The sequence below is a fragment of the Thunnus maccoyii genome, chromosome 20 (assembly GCF_910596095.1).
Source record: "Thunnus maccoyii chromosome 20, fThuMac1.1, whole genome shotgun sequence".
Classification (NCBI taxonomy): Eukaryota; Metazoa; Chordata; class Actinopteri; order Scombriformes; family Scombridae; genus Thunnus; species Thunnus maccoyii.
This window is the reverse complement of record NC_056552.1, coordinates 6,806,692-6,827,329: the sequence shown is the minus strand read 5'-3', so window position 1 is coordinate 6,827,329 and position 20,638 is coordinate 6,806,692. Positions and strand designations below refer to the sequence as shown.

General features: G+C 38.5%; 3 protein-coding genes across 7 annotated transcripts; 1 reads left to right on the top strand and 2 right to left on the bottom strand.

Annotated features, from left to right (window-relative positions):
• Positions 1 to 3,394: 3,394 nt before the first annotated feature.
• g6pc1a.2 (glucose-6-phosphatase catalytic subunit 1a, tandem duplicate 2) lies at positions 3,395 to 6,067 on the bottom strand. Of its 2 annotated transcripts, none has more exons than XM_042397649.1 (5): positions 5,828 to 6,067; positions 5,597 to 5,706; positions 4,879 to 4,999; positions 4,378 to 4,493; positions 3,395 to 4,237 (listed from the first exon to the last, which is right to left on the bottom strand). In XM_042397649.1, exons 1-5 carry the CDS (start codon positions 6,058 to 6,060, stop codon positions 3,735 to 3,737), a joined length of 1,083 nt encoding a protein of 360 aa, XP_042253583.1. In that variant the 5' UTR covers positions 6,061 to 6,067; the 3' UTR covers positions 3,395 to 3,734. The 2 variants fall into 2 exon arrangements, with proteins under 2 accessions (XP_042253583.1, XP_042253584.1); XM_042397650.1 differs by having other exon boundaries at positions 4,378 to 4,516; positions 4,914 to 4,999.
• Positions 6,068 to 7,273: 1,206 nt separating this feature from the next.
• Positions 7,274 to 10,427, top strand: g6pc1a.1 (glucose-6-phosphatase catalytic subunit 1a, tandem duplicate 1). 4 transcript variants are annotated; one of them, XM_042397646.1, is made up of 6 exons: positions 7,274 to 7,509; positions 7,611 to 7,720; positions 8,511 to 8,578; positions 8,622 to 8,651; positions 8,733 to 8,865; positions 9,146 to 10,427. In XM_042397646.1, the coding sequence occupies exons 1-6, from the start codon at positions 7,292 to 7,294 to the stop codon at positions 9,652 to 9,654; spliced, it is 1,068 nt and encodes a 355-aa protein (XP_042253580.1). In that variant the 5' UTR covers positions 7,274 to 7,291; the 3' UTR covers positions 9,655 to 10,427. The 4 variants fall into 4 exon arrangements, with proteins under 4 accessions (XP_042253580.1, XP_042253582.1, XP_042253581.1 ...); XM_042397648.1 differs by having other exon boundaries at positions 8,511 to 8,581; positions 8,622 to 8,653; positions 8,750 to 8,865; XM_042397647.1 differs by lacking the exon at positions 8,622 to 8,651 and having other exon boundaries at positions 8,511 to 8,604; positions 8,750 to 8,865.
• Positions 10,428 to 14,239: 3,812 nt separating this feature from the next.
• psme3 (proteasome activator subunit 3) lies at positions 14,240 to 20,623 on the bottom strand. The gene is made up of 10 exons (XM_042396835.1): positions 20,477 to 20,623; positions 17,955 to 17,987; positions 17,774 to 17,836; positions 17,197 to 17,301; positions 17,023 to 17,071; positions 16,588 to 16,706; positions 16,153 to 16,289; positions 15,941 to 15,995; positions 14,775 to 14,861; positions 14,240 to 14,651 (listed from the first exon to the last, which is right to left on the bottom strand). The coding sequence occupies exons 1-10, from the start codon at positions 20,516 to 20,518 to the stop codon at positions 14,571 to 14,573; spliced, it is 771 nt and encodes a 256-aa protein (XP_042252769.1). The 5' UTR covers positions 20,519 to 20,623; the 3' UTR covers positions 14,240 to 14,570.
• Positions 20,624 to 20,638: the final 15 nt, after the last annotated feature.

The following is a 20,638-nucleotide window of genomic DNA, read 5'->3' as shown; positions in this document are numbered from 1 at the left end:
CTGGGTTTTTTACAATTAATTTCCTGTGATCACATTCTTTCCCTAACCATCTGGATTCAGGTGCTGTAGGAAAAAATAAAAATTTTGGGGGTCACAACCAATTTTCCTCAAAAAGGTTGAAGAGTTGTTATATTTTTCAATTTTTTCAAGGAAATTTATTAACTGACGAAAATTCCTTAAATGGTCAATAGTGGAGTATTTACTCAAATACTGTAGTTAAATACAATTTTGAGGTAATTGAAGTACTTTATTTAAGTATTTTCATTTTCTGCTTCTTTATACTTCCACTCCACCACATCTCAGAGGGAAATATTGTACATTTTACTCAAATACATTTATTCCACAGCCATAGTAGTTACTAGTTACTTTTCAGATCAATATTTTAAATGTAAAACATATGATCAGTTTGTTATAGGCTATATGTATTGTTAAAGACTTTTCAACAGTATACGTTGTTAAAATTAGCTCTCCCTTGACAACACTAAAATGCTGCTTAGGCTAGTACAAATAAATGAATCATTTTTAACATTCAAATAATATATATAGATGTGTGCTGAATATGACACTCTAAATTGGTCCATTTGCATAAAGAGTATATTTACTTTTGATACTTTAAGTACATTTTGCTGACAATAGTTATGCACTTTTGAGTATTTTTTCATTGTGGTTTACTACTTTCTCTTAAGTAACAGATCTTAGTTCTTCCGCCACTGAAAGTGATAGCCTTAATTTGTAGTATGAACAGAGTACAAGTTAAGGCTTTGGACCTTGATATTGCAGTTTTTTCCATGGAATTTACTCTGACTCTATTTTCATTGAATTTCTGTTGGATTGGCCCCATTAGTCCAGTTGGCAGTCTATCCTTGGTGTTTGTTGAAATGTGATCACAAGGGTTTTCCTGATCAATATGCAGAGTAGCAAAGACTCGTGAGAAGATCATACACTGGTAACAAAATATAACTGCTAAATTGGAAGGCAAACCAAAATATGAGGAGATCACAACTGCATTTTGATCCAGTGTCATTCTATACAGGAAGGAGTGAAAGCATAATCACCATAACAGTTCAAATTGGCCAGTGAAGTTTAGGTCAAGGCCTTTTTATAGCCAGAAACTGGGTGACATTGCACCAACCTGGGTAATAAGTAATTAGTCATTGGTAGTTTGGCAAGAAGAGTACTGACATCATGTGTAGTGATGCCAACGTGTGGTGTTACTCACATGTCTCAGTTCCACCTCTGCAGGTCTGTATGTACACACAAACAAAGCTGCAGGATCAGCAGTTTTACCATTTGCTCTGTCAAAAAGCCTGGATAGTACCTGGTAACAAAGAAAAAATGTCTTGTAATAGTAGCTTTTATATTGTGTTTCACTTTTGTTGCATTTCTATGTAGGAAATGCTTTACTTTCTTGTCTTTGGCTTGGGAACCATGTGTAGTATGTGTGTGGTTTCAGCAATGATTTGTTTATCTTTGGAGCATCAATGTCAACTGCTGGAAGTCTTTATTTATATGAGGTATAGTGTGTCCATTTAAATGAAAATAAAGAATCCATCCCCTCTATTAGAAGGGTATTCATAAGTAATTCATTAGTTACTTTATGACTTAATAGGTAATAAAGAAAGTAAGTAATTCTCACACTTTCACACATATTTTTCTTAAATATGCACTTCTGCATACATACAGCATAGCAACAGTCTGTTTCTATGTGATAATTGGGACATTCTTGTGCACTTTAGTCCATCAAACTTCACCAAAAAGCTTTTCTATGTAACTGCCCTTACATTACATTTATATGGGAAGGGTGTTGGCATCAAAGGACACGCAGCTTCACTAAAAAGCATTCTTTTTTCTTTCATAATCAGCAGCAGTGTTTTTAAAGCTGTATCTAGGACCTACTTTTATTTTTTATATATATATAGCATTGAATATTGACCCAAGTTTTGAGAAATAGCATTGAAAAGCATGGCGGTGACGTGCAAAAGTTTTATCACAACTCACTGTTCATCAGGGATGTCATGCGTGTATTCTGCAAAACACAAACAGACAAATATTGAATGTTCAGCTTGCACCACTGGCCGTATGTGCACTGACTGACACACAGATTGCTGTATGACGTGTGGATCTATGTCATCGCTGCCAGTCAGGCTAAAGGCCAGGGCTTTGATGCTGAGTTAATGATTTATAACTCACTCTCACCAGTTTGGCTTTGCCAAATTGGTATCTTTATCTAATGAGGCTATACAACATCCATTATGGGGTGTGGAGCTTCTGGAGAGTCTCTTAAGTGTCTATTATGTGTGTATTTATGTCAAATGCCTCATCTGGGGATAAATGCTGGAAATTTACCAGAGTCATAGTCATCTCACTGGGGACAGAAGTAATATCTTTGGTTTGGTTTCACTGGAACTGCAGTCAACAAAATAACACATGATTTTCATCTTAATTGAGGTCAAGGGAGATTGTACTTTTTTCCTTCTTCCACAGAATCAGACAAACTCATATTGATGCATTCTTTGTCTGTAGCTCTGCTCAAAGCTACTGATGAATGAAAATCATTGATGGTTGGTTAATGACTACAACATATTAAGCACTCAGAATTGGATGAGTTTGATATTTCCCTACATATGACTCAACTTGCATACTGATCCCACAGACATTCAATAATTGGGCTAAACTAAAATGTTTTCAACAACACCTAAACATTAAAAGGACATCTGTAATTTGTATCACTCCCTGTGTAAGTAAGAGAAAAGGTACAATTCCCCCCAAAACAAGCTATTCTTTACAGTTTAGGGTCAGGGTGAGTCATGTGGCCTGTTGATTAGGATTAAGGTTTAACTTCTATGGATTGAATGTAACTCAGTATCCTCAAAACTATATGTTAAACTGGTGACAAAACAATCTTATCTGCAGGCCTAATCAGTAAATGTTCTGTAGTAAAGCTGCAATGATTAATCAATTGGTCAACTGACAGAAAATGAATAGTGTCACACATGATGCAACCCTATTCTGGAGCTTTCGATCGTATGATATGATCTTCATTAACAGATGGAGTTTGCTAATGTGTGTAAACATACATGTGCATGTCACTGCATTAAAATTCTTTAATAATGTATGGAAGTTTATTAAGTACATTATGGGAGTGGAAGCTGTTCACTGTATGTGATTGAAGAGATAAATGCTATGAATCAGCAAACATGGTAAAATTAAGTATGATTGTGTGGTGTAGTGCAACACAAACCAAGCCATTTCATACATTTCATACAAGATTTTTATTAAAAAATATTCAAAACCGTTTCAAAAATACTTTCTATAACATTTAAAAATACATTACTATTATAGCTGAAATAACTCACAAAAATGAGTTTGTTATTGTCCTTAAAGTGAGGTTTAACACAGCAACTGTAAGCAAACATTAATTTGCTAGACTCTTGTGTTAATGTTGTTTGTCCTTTTCCAGGATTCTGAAACAATTATAATGATCTTACTTTGCTATATTCAAAACATGAGTCTTTGTAAGTGCCACTGGGCATTGTGGATAGTGCTTTCACTTAGTGTCACACAGTGTTCACAGACTTCAGAATCCAATTGACACTAATGACAATTTCCCATTGATCTCTTAGGTGTCTCCTGATGATCACTTGGCAATAAGCACCTGAGTAAAGTTTTTTTGATCCTGGAAGAGACTACTTTGCACTCCCATTTTATAAGTCTTTATAATCTGAGTTTGTTGTTCACACTCCCTTTTTGTTTTGCAGGCCCAGAGCTCCGTTCACGCAGTATGGGATGATACTGACGGTGACCAGAGGCACAGTGGCGCTCTTACAGAAGGACAGCAGGTAGAAGAGGGCTGCGGTGTGCGTGGGAGGCTTGAAGGAGTCAAACAGGTGCAGCAGGACCAGAGAGCTGATGATGCAGCCTGCTTTGACCAACGTGCTGCTGCTCTTCTTGGTCTCGGTGTAGAGGGAGGAGTGCAGGCCCAAGCCCAGGCCGAACAGGGTACCCATGTTGCGCAGGAGGCTGGCGAAGGGTGTGGTGTCCAGGTGGACCCACTCGGCCCTCACGCACCACTTCTGGGCTTTCTCAAGGGTCCACAGCAGGTCCACACCCACAGCCTTGAGCAGCAGGTAGAAGCCGACGGCGAAGGAAGTCAAGAAGAGGGTCGTGTAGAAGTACTTCTTCATGCTGGCGCTGTAGATCCACTGAGTTCTGTTGAAGGCTTCAGCCACTATCATACCTAAGATCCATTGAAACACATTGGAAAGCCCAGGTGAACATTTTGTGCAACAGCACAGGCTTAATAATTGGACTTAGTCTATTGTTAATAAGATATCCAATCACACACTGAAAGAATGTATTAAAAATTTCCATACTGACCCGTGATAACACCAGCAATGACCTGGTGGGGGAAGTGGGCAGCGATGAAGACTCTTGAGAGACAGACACACACCTGGACTCCCCAGAACAGTGTCCACAGAATGGCCTTCAAATACCTATCAAAATACAAATTCAGACAACTTAGATTATTTCTCTTTTTGTAAATCCAAAACACAGGGTGCAACACTTGATTTAAATCGGTCTGGTCTTTTCTGGTAATGCCCCAGAACAAGCAAGTAAAACCTTTAAAGCAATATAACAAATGAAACAGTCACGCTATGCTTATCATGGGAACTTCAAGCTACCTGGACGTCAAAACAACTCATGAACAGTCCCCCCTTTCTAAGCATTCGTTTTCAGAAGTCAATGATCAACCGCAACACAGAACAGATAGAGTGTCCAAAGTGATAAGCTCTGGACAGAAGAAAAGGGTAAACACCACCAACATCAATGCAGACAAGCGAACAAAACCAAAGATTTACGAAGAGTTCTTGGACTCACCATTCTTTGTTGGCAGATTTCTTGCTTCCATATTTCTTCTTGCTGGTCATGATGGCGAGGATCGAGGTCACCAAGGTATAGTAGACACCTGCAGCTCCCATAGCGTGGCCGGAGGGGCTGCCTGGATGACACAAACAAAGAGGGCAGATATAAGTGTCTGGGTACCCCAAGGAGAGCCTTATCTTCAAGAAAGTAAGGCAAACTACAGCAAGCTGCACTGGGAATTTACTGTTTTTGGTTGTTGTTTCAAAACTTAAATGAGTGAATGAATGAATGAGCAGCAAGCATTTGAACTCATTTTTATGCCTTGTATAGATGCACAGCCTGGATTATAAACTGGGCAGATTGGGCAATTGTCAAAAAGCCCAAAAGCTTCTCTTTTCCTGTCACTGTGTGGCAACTGGTGTGTGGTAATTTAATTTAATTGTCACTTTGTATTGGGAGTATGCACCATTAAAGTACAATTTCAACTGACATAAAAAGGGCCGGTGATTTTGAGGCCCTGTGTCAAGATCTAGATCTTATTTTTTTTTAGCTCATATGCTTACATGTGTAATAATTTAATTATGTTTCAAAAAATTATCATACAGCAAACCTGAGGCCAAGCAATATTCCAGGAATAATTGCACACCATGTACAGAAAGTGGGAGAAATGGGGGTTAAGAGGGAGCCAGCATCCAAGTAGGTTGCTGGGGTTAAGATTAGGGTTATTTCTCACCTGGTCCTGTCTCACAGGTCATGGGGTACTGCTCAATGTGAGGAGCAACAGAGTTTGCATAATAAGGCGCCTCATGGACCCACCAGTAAGGCCTCTCCCCGAACAGAATCCTGAAGATGACAACAGAGATATGCACTTCTTTATAATCTAAATTAAACTATTAGGGACATTAGATTTTAGTTATTATGCTCTCAAATTTAAGATTCGAACTCAAAGGTGTACTTTACTCACCATTTGAACACCAAGTTCAGCCAGTCTCCAATCACAGCCACCCAGATGAGCTTAATGCCCACTGATGCCCGCAGGTGAAACCAAAGCGGGAAGAAGATGAAAAAGGTGTTCCTGAGGTCAGCCGCCCAGGACACCCAGAGAAACAGGCCCTGGGCATCCTGATAGTTGGTCTGCAGGTAGTGGGTGCTGCTCACCCCAAAACCCTGTATGGCGTCCATTATAGCGGTTAGCATCTTAGCTCTTCAGTCTGCTGATGTGTGAGCCAGTTAGACAAACTGTTGCTATCAGTGACACAGCCGGTTGTTTTTATACCAAGGGACCCACTGCCTAAACGCATGCTCACGCTGATCTTTGGACCTTGCACATGTGTAATAAAATACTGGGAGTCAGGAGAGTTTGGGAGGTTTGTCACACAAACAAGTTGAAAAGATAGCAGGAAAACAAAACGTCAATTGGTATCTTTCTCACTCAACTACTGTACGTAGCACAGAGACAGGAAGTCTGTTGACCAATTGTTAGGCCTATCTTTCACAATTGTTACCTAAATTAAATCAATCACACGACATCCTACAGAGTAAAATTTGCTTTTCATTGAGCTGCAAAATTATTTTTAAATATCAGCTATTTTTTCCTCATGTCTTAGAACAAATAACATACTCCACAGTGCTTTGGTTTAGACTAAAACTAAGTCCAATGATTTTTCACACTATTTGTCTCACCCATGCGGCCACTAAGTAATAATTTGTCAGTTATGTAATTGTGTTTCTTGATGATTTGGTGAAAACATCTCAGTGGTCGGAATGATGGAGTAACCCATTTGTAGGTTACATAAGGAGATCAATGATTAAATGATTGAGTTCAGACTGAGTAGAAGGTGGGGAGATAGTTGGTGATAAAACAGAAAAAGGTGATTGGCTGATTGTAGGTTGTGCACAAGTTACTCCTCTGTAATGACAGGGAGATCTGGCAGGGAAGTCCCCACAGATGAGCTCGTATTTCATCTTGTTTTGAGGGAACTTGACACGTTTATGATGAAAATGGCATCACTCAAGCTCAAGTTCAAGAAAAAATATGACTGTCCATGGGACACAGAGGATAAATTGTGGGCCAAGATCAATTGATTTCACAAGCAACTGGCTTGACGTCAAAACAGAAGTTACTTCATTTTCATGATCAGAGAGAAAAAAGAGGTTTCCTAGAAATCTGTGATCTGTCAGAGGGGCGGTAGGTGATTTCTGTAATGATGGATTTTAGGGTTCTCAGGGGTGTAAAGGTTAAGGAAGCTGTCTGCACTGTCCCAAAGGCAAACAAATTTGCTACCTTTGAGTAAAGTCCGATGTGGATCTCACACACAGACAGACTGGACTGCCTGAGAGAGCTTGGCAGCAACCTAACTGACAAAAAACCAGAAAACACTCAAGATTCAGTGCATCATCCTTAGGCAGAGGTCTGGGTCGTGATATCATGGATCTTCTCCACAGCTGGGGGGTTGAGCTGGCGGTCCATCTGCAGACCAAATACAGCAGGTATGAGGGCTTGTTTAGCCTGGCGTCCACAGTGGCCGATCTGCACACCACCTTCTTCTGCTGGTTCCCAATCTGGTTCCACCTGCGGAGGGACACGGGGCTCAGGCTCATCTGGGTGGCTGTCATCGGAGACTGGCTCAATCTGGTCCTGAAATGGTAATCTGTTGAAATCTCGAAGTAATGGTAAACACAAAATTAAAACACACGCAAAATGAGAGAACTGTTGTATTTTGAGTTTCTTGGTCTTTCCATGAAAGGGTTCTTTTTGGGGAGAGGCCATACTGGTGGGTTCATGAGACCCGCTTTTATCGAGCAGGACTGGCCCCTTCTCTACAGCAGTTCCCCATCACATGTGAGACTGGACCAGGTACAGTTCATAGAAGACCTGTAGTAGATTACTATTGCAGTTCATTGTCTTTCCTTGAGGAACTTAATGATTTTGTCTGGAAGACTGATTAGATTGATCTGGTATAATGAACTACTAACCTTGTTAATACTTCAGTACATCATTGCCAGATAATATTTATAGTGTTTGATACGTGCACATGACTTTCTTTGAATGAATATGATCTCAGACATGATAACTTGGTTATAAACACCAGTACCTTTGTCCTTATGTAGTTTTTTTCCTAAATTTTAGAAGACAGTTCAGTTTGGACAGCAGTGTTTCAATAGTTTAGCGATCACATCTGCTCCAGTTTCCTTTACTGTGTACACACGCCTGTGTACATATGTGATTTCAGTGTTATCGTCATAATTCCTGGTTGTGTATTCACTGTGCGCTTAGAAATGACTGCACATGTGATTTCAGGTTAGGCTTAGAGTCGAGTTAGAGCACTTCTGTCTAGTGCTCTTTCTTATTGCACTTGAACCGGTTCAGCTATGTGAGAATTTGTACCAGTCAAAGTCCTCTAATGCTTGATTGTCTTGACTCACATGTAAGTTGCTTTGGATAAAAAACAGACATTTAACAACTACTCAAGTTTATTTAATACAATTTAATAATTTTAACACTAAAATAGGATATTATATCCACAGTAAATCTGTACAGCAAATTATGTGGCCTGTATTTCCTATAACTTATAAACTGTATCTCTGAAGATGAAGCCAATGGAGTTAATAAACTGGGAGAATAAGCTTTAAACTGTTCCTCACAGGAAGTCCTTCAGGTCACGCTATGGGTGCTGCAGGGGTCTGGTATGTGATGGTAACAGCGCTACTCACTGTTGCGACAGAGAAGAAATGTCCTCCGTTACTATACAAGTGAGTCTTTGGCAAAACAATCATCAATTTCTTTGGTGTAAAATAAAACTATTATCTTCAAATGTAATTTTACTGTTCTCTGATCCTCTGGGGCGCAATGCAATCACATTCAGTAGCCTATTCACTCTGTCAGATTCTTGCAAATAAATTTGTGGACACTAATGGGCCTGGTAGAGCTGGTGGTCTGCGTGTCCAGGGTCTACATGGCTGCCCACTTCCCACACCAGGTTATTGCTGGAGTCATCACAGGTTAGTCTTCACAGATAATTCAGCAAGAATTCAATATTGATACATTTTATGATAATGAACATCTGGTTTTTGTGAAGATTTAAATTGGCTTCCCTTTTCATACACATAATATTTGGAAAACAGAGTTTGGGGATGTAGTCAGGTAAGATTTAGATTAAAAACAAAAACATAATCATGTTAGGCCAAAAATATAAACTATAATCATATAAGTTAAAGTTTCTAATCCAGAAGAGACAGTGTGGCCACTGTTTGATTGACCCTCTTATCTATTTTTTATCAGGTGTATTAGTAGCTGAGGCTGTCTCCAAGGTGAAGTGGATCTACTGTGCAAGCATGAAGAAATACTTCTTCATTACCCTTTTCTTGACCTCCTTCGCTGTGGGCTTCTACCTCCTGCTCAAGGCTCTGGGTGTGGACCTGCTGTGGACCATGGAGAAAGCCCAGAAGTGGTGCGTGAGAGCTGAGTGGGTCCACATGGACACCACTCCCTTCGCCAGCCTTCTGCGTAACATGGGCACCCTGTTTGGCCTGGGCCTGGGCCTGCACTCCCCCCTCTACAACGGCACCAAGAATAAGAACACAAGTGCCACTTTCAAGATGGGATGTATTATTGTCTCCCTATTCCTGCTTCAGCTGTTGGATGGATGGACATTTTCCTCTGAAAACCACATGACTTTCTATTGCCTGTCTTTTGGTAAAAGTGTGGTTGCACTTTTAATCCCCACCACCCTGGTGCCATGGGCTCTCTGCTGGATTTGCAAGGAAAAGAGAGAAGACAAGAACTTGTGATTTAGGACCAACTTCTTGTTTAGGGTCAATCATCAGTTCAATTTTTTTATACATACTTGGATTGTTTTCTGCTACATTTATGACACTAGGACATGTAGACTTTTAGGACTGGCCTGGATATGAGTTCCTTAAAAGGAAAATGAAAAAGTTTTGGAAGATAAACTTTGCTTTCTTGCTGAGAGTTAGATGAGAAGATCGATACCACTATTATGTTTATGTGCTAAATATAAAGCTCCAGCCAGCAGCTACGTAGCTTAGCTTAGCATAAAGACTGAAAACAGAGGGAAACAGGCGGTAGTCAGCAGAATTTGTTACCTTCAAACAAAGCCAGGCTAGCTGTTTTCTAGCAGTTTTATTCTAAGCTAAGCTAATTGTCTCCTGGCTCAGGTTTTATGCTTAACACACAAACATGAAAATGATATTAATCTTCTTCAATCTTAAGTATCTGTATGAAAGTGAAGTGCATATTCAAAAATATCAATTTCTTTAAAATGCATACATTTGCAAATGTCTGTTTACTGTTAAATCCTGTTAGATCAAACTGCTGATCTTATAACCTCTCTGAAAATCAAATTATGGTTGTTTATTTTTGTCTGCTTTCAAGCTCTTTGAATGTTGACAAGTCTATTTGCTTCGGAAGACATTATCTGAAAGAAGACGAAGGCCCACTTTCTTTGCAGGGTCCTTCAATATCAGCATGAAAATACACATGTAAATGAATATTTTTATAAAAATGTAGGTAGCACTTCAGTGCTTTTTCAGTTCAATGATTAATAAATAATGGAACAAAAATATTGTTTGCAGTTTGAATAAAAAAAGATTTTATAACCATTTTCTCTCTATAAAGAGAAGTGCTTGTTTTAGATGTGCTGGGTTGTCCTCAGTCAGTCAGTTTTCTCAGAATGTTTCCAACTGATACTGATTAATTTTCTGGCAGGAACAGCCAAATTAAATATTAACTCGAGCATGCTCCATTCACTCGGCAGTCCCACATAGTGACGCTGCCTTTCACGACAGCCATGAGCTTTCAAATGAGACATGGAGGGTCAAGGGGCAGAATGCAATGCAGGCACCACGTGTGTCCCATGCATACGGCTTTAAAAGCGGTACATTGTTCAGGCGACATATCAAAGGATCTTGAGATGTGTGTTACTGAGATCAGCAGGATTGCGGAGACCACTATCACATTTTAAGAGACATACTGTGCAACCCTGCTCATTAGATTTTAAAACTAGTGAGTCACCTAAAGTCACTGGAGTAGAAGTGATAAAAAAAGTAGGAAAATGATGCCCTATATAATTAGAGATCATCACAGGACTTTTCAACAGTGGTGGAAGAAGTACTCAGATAATTTACTTAAGTTAAAGTACCAATACAGAAATGTAAAAATACTCCATTACAAGTAAAAGTCTTGCATGCAAAATCCTACTTAAGTGAAAGTACACAAGTATTAGCAGCAAAAAATAGTTTAAGTATTGCATTAAAAGTACATAAGTATTATGAGCTTGATGTAGTTAAAGTATTGCAGTAAAAGTAGTGGTTTGGTTCCTCTGACTGATATATTATTATATATGACATCATTAGATTATTAATGGTGAAGCATCAGTGTTAGAGCAGCATGTTACTGTTGTAGCTGCTGGAGGTGGAGCTAGTTTCAACTACTTCATATACAGCTAGCTAGTTCAGTCCAGTGGTTCCCAACCTAGGGGTCGGGCCCCTCTAAAGGGTCACCAGATGAATCTGAGAGGTCGTGAGATGATTAATGTGAGAGGAAAGAAGAAAAAACAAAGTTCTGATACACAAATCTGTTTTCAGTTTTTGGACTTTTCCTCTATTCATTGATTTTTGGTGAAATATTGGATCATTTGCACATTTATTGAAATGAAACCATGTGAGAAGTTTAGAGGGAAAAATCACTATTTGGTGGAGCTGTTAACACCTCATGGACATCTGAAATGTGACCCCGACTACACACTGCTTTTTGTAAGACGTCAAAGCCAAAAAGGTCGGAAACCACAACAACGTGTTGTATTTTAAAAGCTTGTTATATTATCCATTGTGTCAAATCTTCATCTGAAAAGTAACTAAAGCTGTTAAATAAATGTAGTGGCGTAGAAAGTACAATATTTCCCTCTGATATGTAGTAGAGTGGAAGTATAAAGTCCCATCAAATGGAAATACTCAAGTAAAATACAAGTACCTCAAAATTGTACTTAAGTACAGTACTTCAGTAAATTTACTTAGTTACTTTCCACTACTGGTTTTCAAAACATCAAAATTTAGCTTTTCATCACTTACAAATTTATATATACTATGACATATTGTCATCCTAGTTTACAAATAGAAAGAGCTCAGTGGACAGGGACCAGGTGGGAGAGAAATGTGAGACCTGTATTATGACATAATGTGGCCTTGTGACATTTCCCACAAGCAAATCCCATGTCTCCTTTCTGACCATCTTATCTCTGACAGCCCTCATAACACCTTTCTGTTACTTATCTATATCCATATCTATATCTATATGGGGCTGCTCTATATGGGCAGGCTACACTGTGGGTGTGTAAGACAGACAGGTTGGTGGGGACAGACAGCAGTGACTGCATCAGGAACATCAGTTTATATTTATGACAGTTCAGTATGAGTTCAGATTGGTTGTTTTTCTCAGTTATGATGTACAGATCATGATGTATCACTGCTGTCTCATGTGGAAAAACAAAACAAAACAATTAATCCAAGTGTAGGAGAGAATGTCAGAGTACACATAATGTAGTGCACATTAGTGGAAACTAAGGTGAAAGCCTGCATTGATTGAAAACGCTGCCAGAATGGTGCAGTTCAGGGAAAACAGGTGAGAGCAAGTTTGCATTTAGAAACAAAACAGCTGACTGGCAAGAGTTGGATGTTGAAACTTCCCATAAGCACATGATCTCCACAGGGTAGTACATTTAATTTACAAAAAAACGAAACAAAAATCTTATAAAAATTCATATCAAACCAGCGGTTCATAAGTTTCTAAAAAAGGCAGGTTGGGACAGCTTGTCTCATGAGTTAATGAATGATTTCTCCTCTAAACTTCTCACTGTTTCAAATGAATGATTGAGACTCAAAGATGTAAAACTCTCCAATATTTATATAACTCACAAAAAAGATTAGAGATTAGAGAAAAGTCAAATAATGTATACATTTGTTTCTCCTTCTATCCTCTCCCATTAATCATCTCACGACTCCTCAGATTTATCTGGTGACCCTTTGGAGGGGCCCGACCCCTAGGTTGGCAACTGTTGTAACTATGGTAGATAAACTAACTCCACCTCAACCCACTACAGCAGTAAAATGCTACTTACACAATGATGCAAAAATAATCTAATGATGTCATGTATAATGATGTTAACGAATGGGTTCATTCTTCTGTGGAACAAGAACTTTCACTTTTGATCATTTGAGTCTGTTTTGCTGATAATACTTATTTAACTTTGAATGAGGGACTTTTACTTTTTGCAGTGGAGCAGTTTTATATTGTTTTATCAGAACTTTTACTTAAGGAAAGCGTCTATCTTTTTGTGATTTAGCTTTAACTGATGTGGCAGATCATTTAAGATGATTAGATTTGTCACTCTGAACATTTAAAGTTAATGTGGACCAGGGCAAAAAAGTTGAAAAAAGGAAAAAAACAACAACAAACAAACAAAAAAACCCCAGGTTTCACAATAAAATTCACATGAAACCTATGATCTTGGGCAGTTCAGCCACATTTTTTTTTTTTAAAAAAGTTGAGCAACTATATTCCCAAAACAGGATGCAAATGGCTAAAACTCAGATTGTTTATTTTGGTCAAGGTTTCAGATATACTGCCACATTCAGAAGACCAAATTATAATCAGATTTTCTAGGTAGGCTCTCAAAAATCAAAACATTAATCATTGAATAAAACTGAAGTTCTTTCTCTATTTTGTGCAGAACTACATGAGGATAAGTTGAAAAGAGTTATTTAAATACAACTGCATTCTTCTTTATCTCAGCACTCATGTCAGTGCTGTTATTTTTTGACCAGCTGCTAACACATAAGTGGTAGATAGATGCCACAGTGACACCTGCAGGTCAAAATGCAGTACTGCAGGTATTTAATGTCTTAAACACAAACTTGTTAATGAGTGTCTCCATCTATGCATTAAAAAATTAAACTAAAACTTTTATCTGATAATTGAAAAGCAACTGTGCAAAAAACATGCAGAAAAATCAAAAACTTATTATCAAAAATGTTTTTATTTAATAGAATCAATGCCTTAACATAAGAGATGCTTTGAGGACTTATGGATTTTCTCTGAAAACCATTAAGTCATTGTGGAGGTAACACCTGTTTAATATTCATATTTATTACTATCACTATCATGTAATGTATAACATTCAGTGGAAAAAAAGAGCTTTCTTGTTGTGTTGCCTATAAAAAAAAAACATTCTCCAGATGTAGCTGGTGTCTCAAGACTTCATTAAAAATTTAAAAACATTCGTCAAGCAGTGGGCATGAAACAAACCAACTCACTCTGAATTCTCTTAAGAGCTACAAATGAAACCATTTCACAAAGATCTGAGGACAAAATGTTTAATTAAAATTAAAAAATACATAACGATTTTTGCTGTCTATGATCTGTCTCTCAATTTTTGAGAGAATAATTATGTTTTCAAAAGGGTTTAAAACAGGAAAAATATTTTACAATTAAAACAAAAACATGTGCATTGTGTCCATCTATGGAAGCTATGTTTTTGTACTGGACTGTATTGATTGTACTGAAGTAGGTGAATGTCTAGTTGTAGTCCTGTGGACCAGGGCCAGGCTACTGTAGCTCAACAGCTATGGCAGGGAGACGGGGGTGGGGGGGCGGATATGAGGGGGTGGACGCTCTGATGGCTGGATGAACATCAGTACAACGCGTCAGCATTACTGCTTCGTGGCCTCTTGATCTTCTCAATGTTCTTCAGGATCATGTCATGTAACGTTACCTTAGAAAGTAGAAAAAGAAGGTATTGCATTCATCAGTATGATTGTGCAAAAGCAAAACTTGTCTATTAGTCAAATTAAAACTTGAGTAAATGGTGATAAGAGAAATAAAGAACGTGACATACGTATTGATTTCTGAGCTCCGATACTATGATCTTCAGACTGATGTATTCCTTCTCATCAATCTCCGTTACTGTGCGCCGATAGTCCTCCTAATAAGAGAGAAAGTTGAATCATTCATTGTTCAGTTTCATTCTGCATCACCATTTAAATATATCAGCAAGCCACAGCCTTACACAGTGAATATAAAAAAGTCCACACAGCTTTTTTTTTTTTATTACTTTTACTACTTTGTGGCTTGAAATGACCTCTTAAAAAGAGTTTTTAGATTTAAAGTAACCCACAAAACTGCATGATTTATGAACACATACATTATTTAAGAGTCAAAAAGGTAACATGTTTGTGAAAATGGTTCAAATTTCTGGCCTGAATTGAAATGGAGCGGTCAAACAGCTTTGGCGGCCTCTGGTGGCACCATTTTCATCAAACGACAACCATGTGTTTTTTCTTTCCTTTCTTTGTATGTTTGTAGTCTCACCCATCAGTCAAAACACAGATTCCTGCATAGTGATATTCATGTCTTGCCTTTTTATTTCTGGCAGTGTGCCTTTGTTTGTTTAATTTGAACTTCTTTCGGTTGTCATTCCGGGCCACATAATGGATCCTTCTGAGGACTTCTTTTTTGATATCCACTGGTCTTGTCAGTACATTCTACTTTATTTTTAGCCATGTTAGCAGCATGGCTCTAAGAATGGCAATGTAGGTCAGTCCACCACTTTGGTCCAGATTGAAATGTCTCATAAATCACTGGATGGACTGCCATGAAATTTTGCACAAACATTCATTGTCCCCAGAGGATGAATCCTACTGAGCTTGACATTTGTGTTTTTTAATTAAAATTTTAACAAATATTGAATAGATTGCCATTAACTGTGGTACAGACATCCATGGTCCCTAGAGAATGAATTGTGATCATTTTGGTGAACCTTTAACTATTTATGTGGCGCCACCATCTGGTCAGAATTTTTATTTGTCCAATAATTTTATTTATGACTAAATCATTGAAAAACTAAATGATATTCTCATCAGCCTCAGCTGTGCTTAACATCAGCATGTTAGCATGCTGACGTTAGCATTTGGCTCAAAGTACTGCTGTGCCCAAGTGTAGCCTCACAGAGCTGCTAGCCTGGCTTTACACCTGCTGTAATAGTTTTACATAATATTTACTTACCACATGTGGATATTTTGCTATTTTAGAAACCAGCTTTGCCCTTGTGATGTAGTATCTAGAAGTAAAGAAGACAGACAAACCTGTGTTGAAGCAGACTTTTAAATTTCAAAGACACAAACAAGTAAATAAGCTAACAGCAAAGGGAGCTAATTTAGCACCAGTTTCATGCCCTGCTGTGTATTATGTACATGATGGTTAGGACTTCTACAAACCTTGATATCTGGTCGAGGTAAGATGCCGCCTCTCCTTCAACTGTTCTGAGTTCAGCGACCGTCTCCTCCTGGATTGAAACGCCAAAGTTGTTGCCATCCTCTATCCTGGGGATGAGCAGCTGGACCCACATTTTGACCTAAATTTAAAAAAAAAAAAAAAGAAGAAAACTGCTTAGAAAAAGGAGAGAGCAACATCTGGGATACAATCAGTCAAGTCAAGATGTACAATAGTCTTAGCCACGCAACACCTGCAGTAACTGTCTGGGAAGGTCTTCATCTGTCAAACACATACATTTACAGCTGTAACGGCACAGTTCATGTCTTGGCAGTCATGTAGGGTTAACTGTTGCCTTTTCTGAAAGCACTATAACATTACTGAGATAAACCACTGATGCATGAGTCCGGTCCTTGCTTAATGTGTGAGACATTACTTACTGTGTTACATTTCTCTATGAGCGTCCTGATCTCTGGTTTGACCTTTTCAATGAGATCGACAAGGTTTGCGTTGCTCTTCATCATCCCACCAGGCATGACGAAAACCTTGGTGCCAGTCACTGGATGACAGGGGAAGGAGCAAAAGGAGGGTAGAAGAATTAAGCATCAAACATAAAAGGATCCAGAGTGATCATCATGTATAAAGGACGCCATACACATAAAACTGTAAAATGTCTTTAAATGGAACTTGTTAATCTTGCAACAAAAACAAAACTCGTTTACATAATGTGAGGTGAATGATGGTCATGGCACTACTCGTATACAAACACAGGGAGGCTACACAACAGTAATTCACAGCACAATGATTCTTGACCTTGGTTCATACTTAAAATTGTGTCTGTCTAACAACTAGGATCCTATAACTCTTATACTCACCCTTGTCCTCCCCACCTCCATCCTCCAGCTTTCGCTTTTTGGCGTTTTGCTGTGAAACAAATTTAAAAAAAAAAAAAAAAAGGATTAAGGACCATTTCTCACATCTACTCTGCACACAGTATTTATTCTAAGCCTTCATTGAGGATTTAAATATAGTTTATAATGGAGCCTCACCGCTTCTAGTCCGTCATGGAGGTTTGAGAGCAGGATGGGGTCTGGCACTGTCAGGTTTATCTCCGAGTGAATCTCCTTCAGTTCAGTGATGTTTATGATTGGATCCTGAAAAACAACAACGATATCAACTGTACTATTTTTCTCTACAAATGATGCTTTGTGACAGCTATATGACGAGATTATATATATATATTTTTGTATCAATGTCATTGAGTGCTTTGTCAGGTATGTAGCATACTGGCTTAGCAGTAAACCATTTATGGTTATTTTATCCATAAACAAGAAAAAAAAATCTCATCACAACTGTTAGTAGCTGTTCTGGAGCTTCTGACAGATGTTCCCATTTCCATTTTTTCAAACACTTGTCAAACTTTTAAGTCAAAAATTAATGAGAAGGAATTTTCTACCTCAACTATCCATACTGAGAAGAAAAAGAAGTTCACTACATCACGATATAGAGGTAACAAAACTACATATACCATGATAGAGGCTTTAATCCGTATCACCCACTCCTAACCAGGATGTATACAGATCTAAAACTATAATGTACATTTAGTTGAATGAACATGTCACTGACCTTTAGGAAATGATCAAGTTCCAGTAACTTCTTTGGGAAAAAATTTGCAACTAGATCCTCTGCCTGAAAGAGATGCAAATGGTTAATTGGGAATTGCTTGAAAGCCAGACAGTTTTTGATAGCTGTGTGTGTAAAAGTGCTCATGCCATATTTTTTTCTCTCCAAGATATCCAATACTTACTTCTGCAGTGATACGTTCCCTGAAAGCATCAACCTGCAAAAACATAAGACAAGAATCCAAATATCAGATCATTTCTTTGAAATATGACAAAATGTTCTTTAGTTACACAGGACATTTCATCTGTTTATAAAATCTCATACATTCTTTTATCAGGGTTGTCATATATTGTCCTTGGTTGAGAGCTACTGATTCAAGATAGTTAAAGGTATGAACTGCCCAGAAAATACTGAAGCCGGTGAACAACTGAAATGTCATGTGGGGGTTTCTACTGCTGAACTAAAATCTTCTTGGCAGCCGTCAGGTCGACCAGTTGCCACGGCACCAGTTGTGAGAGGGTACTTATCACCTTTCTCCAAAGCTCAACAACAAACACTTCAGGACACTCCTCCACAGTTCGGAGAAAAGAACCCAAAGTTCCATGGAGGCAAAAAGGGCAGTATGGATCTGGTGTCACTTGCATCTGATGTCAAATTTAGAGCGTTAAGTAGGCTCTATGGCAACGTGGATGTGTTGGCGATTTGGGTTTATAGAGGCACCTGAGAGATTCTTCCAAATTGTGTCCCAATCTAAATCAAGTCCCAATTCAGAAATATTGCTCTCCCAAGCTTTCATTCCTGGTGTTGGAATATATTTATGTGAATTAAGTTTTGTAACTCCACTGAGCTCACAAGGTGCGTCTACCGGGAATTGTAAGGTGCCCTTTTGTAAATTCTCACTCAGACAGACGGCTTTCTCTGGTTCGGGGGAACAACATGTGGAACTCTTTATCCACAGAACTCAAACTAGATTATGAGTGGGAACATCTTAAACTCAAACTGAAACAGCTTTTAAAGACAGGTCAGTCATGTAGTCATGAGTGATCTGGTGCTTGATGTTTTACGAAACTTTTATGGTATGTTTGTGCTGCTTTGCTGTTGAGTTTCATGTTGTAATGTATGTATATGTATTATTGAGTGTTGCTGCTGAGTTTTATGCATTTTAAAAGCCCAACTAGGGCCCACCATTGCACACTAGCTTAGGCTATAAATGCTGTGGTATGTGCCATAACTTCATGCTATATACTTGTCCTTAAAAATAAACATTAAATTCCCGCTCCACTCAAAAATGTGTTTTTCTTCTTGTTCCTTCAGTAAGATGTTTGAGCTTCACTGTGCAGAATGATGTATGTGCAGAGTTTGACACTAGAAGACTGTTTACACATTCATCTGCTGAAAATGGAAAGTTAAAGAGTTAAAGAGGTGGGCCTATGAGCATGATTTGTGACATCACAACTATTTTGGAAACAGATCCTGGTCCAATATTCAACATAGACAAATGTGATGTGGAAACTTGAAGCCTCCAGTGCACAAACACTGAGAACTGACTTGATGAGTGAAGTATGAGACACCTCGTGTCTGACAGGAAAACTTTTTAAATGAAAATATTTGAATATAAATAGATTCAGAATTTTTAAATGGAGGAAGAAGGAGTAGATGTAATTTTAACAATTTCTAACAAAGTAGGCTAATAGAACTTTTTTGTGGAAAAACCATTGACACAAACAATTATTCAGAGCTCAGTATTTTTATATGTCTGAAAACATGACGGTGAACTCAGCTTCCGATTTGAGATTAGGGGAAAAGTTAAGGGAAACATAAATAATGATATTTAGCAGCTGGTTCTCCATTTTTGCACCACTTACACTTATGAAAAAGTGTACGACATCATAGCAAAAGCTGTAATGCTGTTTAAACCCACTTTCAGATTTGTGAAACCTTTACTCTATTTGTGAGAAATAAAAAAGGGCAATTTCACAGCTTTTTCCCGTCCAGACCACACCAGACCAAAAACCACTATACCTTTAATGAGTCACAAAACCGAAAGTGGGTTTAAATAGCGTTGAGGCTTTTGCTCTGATGCCTAACACAAGTGTAAGTGGTGCAAAAACGGAGAATCAGCCGCCGCTAAATATCATTATATTATCAATATTTATGTCTCAATCTTAACCATTCATCTTGGGGCTTCTTGGTGGTCTTTTAACTCTGACCCCAAAGGTTTTCAATTTTGTTGTAGGCTTTACTTCATTAGACTTTAGGTGAGCTAATTGTGGTCTAACCTATCACTCGGGACTCTACAAATGTGGCTGGCTCATTAATAAACGTGTGAAAACCGTAATATTAAGCTGGCTTGACGCCGGGTATGTCAACGGCAGCTTGTTGAGTTTGCTAACTTGGCAGGTAAGGCCTTCTTTTTGTGCATGTGCTCCTGTAATGGTGACTGTATTCATCCACATGAGGTTGTAGCAGAAACTTAAGTTCACTCCTCGTGGAGCGTAACGTCACCGCGACACAGCACCTGTTGGCAGTTTTGACAGGTGTATCGTAACAGGCGGGAAACAAGCCGGTTAGCCGCTATTAGCCGCTGTTAGCCTGGCCTTATCTGATCACATCATGCTACAAAATGTGGCTAACACGCAAGCAAACAAATGGCAACAACAACGCACCAAACACCCGTAACCGGAGTTTCAAAAAGCCAAAACTTACCTTGGTTTTAATTTCATTGTCCACCTTCAGGAGTGAAGACATCTTATGTGATCAAACAGGCGAATAACGATTGTCCCAACTGCATTAACTTCACCTGTAAACGTGTGGCTTCTGCTTACTTCTCAGCCACACTTGTGTTGAGCTTAATGATGACGACAATAC

What these genes read in the sequence shown, in the direction of transcription:
- g6pc1a.2 (XM_042397649.1), bottom strand. Translation starts at nt 6,060, where the DNA reads ATGCTAACCGCTATAATGGACGCCATACAGGGTTTTGGGGTGAGCAGC. An exon ending in CTGAACTTGGTGTTCAAATG is followed by an intron (nt 5,707 to 5,827) that starts GTGAGTAAAGTA and finishes TGTCATCTTCAG; the next exon opens with GATTCTGTTCGGGGAGAGGC. An exon ending in GACCTGTGAGACAGGACCAG is followed by an intron (nt 5,000 to 5,596) that starts GTGAGAAATAAC and finishes TGTGTCATCCAG; the next exon opens with GCAGCCCCTCCGGCCACGCT.
- g6pc1a.1 (XM_042397646.1), top strand. Translation starts at nt 7,292, where the DNA reads ATGGATCTTCTCCACAGCTGGGGGGTTGAGCTGGCGGTCCATCTGCAG. An exon ending in TGGTAACAGCGCTACTCACT is followed by an intron (nt 8,579 to 8,621) that starts GTTGCGACAGAG and finishes TATACAAGTGAG; the next exon opens with TCTTTGGCAAAACAATCATC. An exon ending in TATTGCTGGAGTCATCACAG is followed by an intron (nt 8,866 to 9,145) that starts GTTAGTCTTCAC and finishes ATTTTTTATCAG; the next exon opens with GTGTATTAGTAGCTGAGGCT.
- psme3 (XM_042396835.1), bottom strand. Translation starts at nt 20,518, where the DNA reads ATGTCTTCACTCCTGAAGGTGGACAATGAAATTAAAACCAAG. An exon ending in GGGAACGTATCACTGCAGAA is followed by an intron (nt 17,837 to 17,954) that starts GTAAGTATTGGA and finishes CATCTCTTTCAG; the next exon opens with GCAGAGGATCTAGTTGCAAA. An exon ending in TCCATGACGGACTAGAAGCG is followed by an intron (nt 17,072 to 17,196) that starts GTGAGGCTCCAT and finishes TTTGTTTCACAG; the next exon opens with CAAAACGCCAAAAAGCGAAA.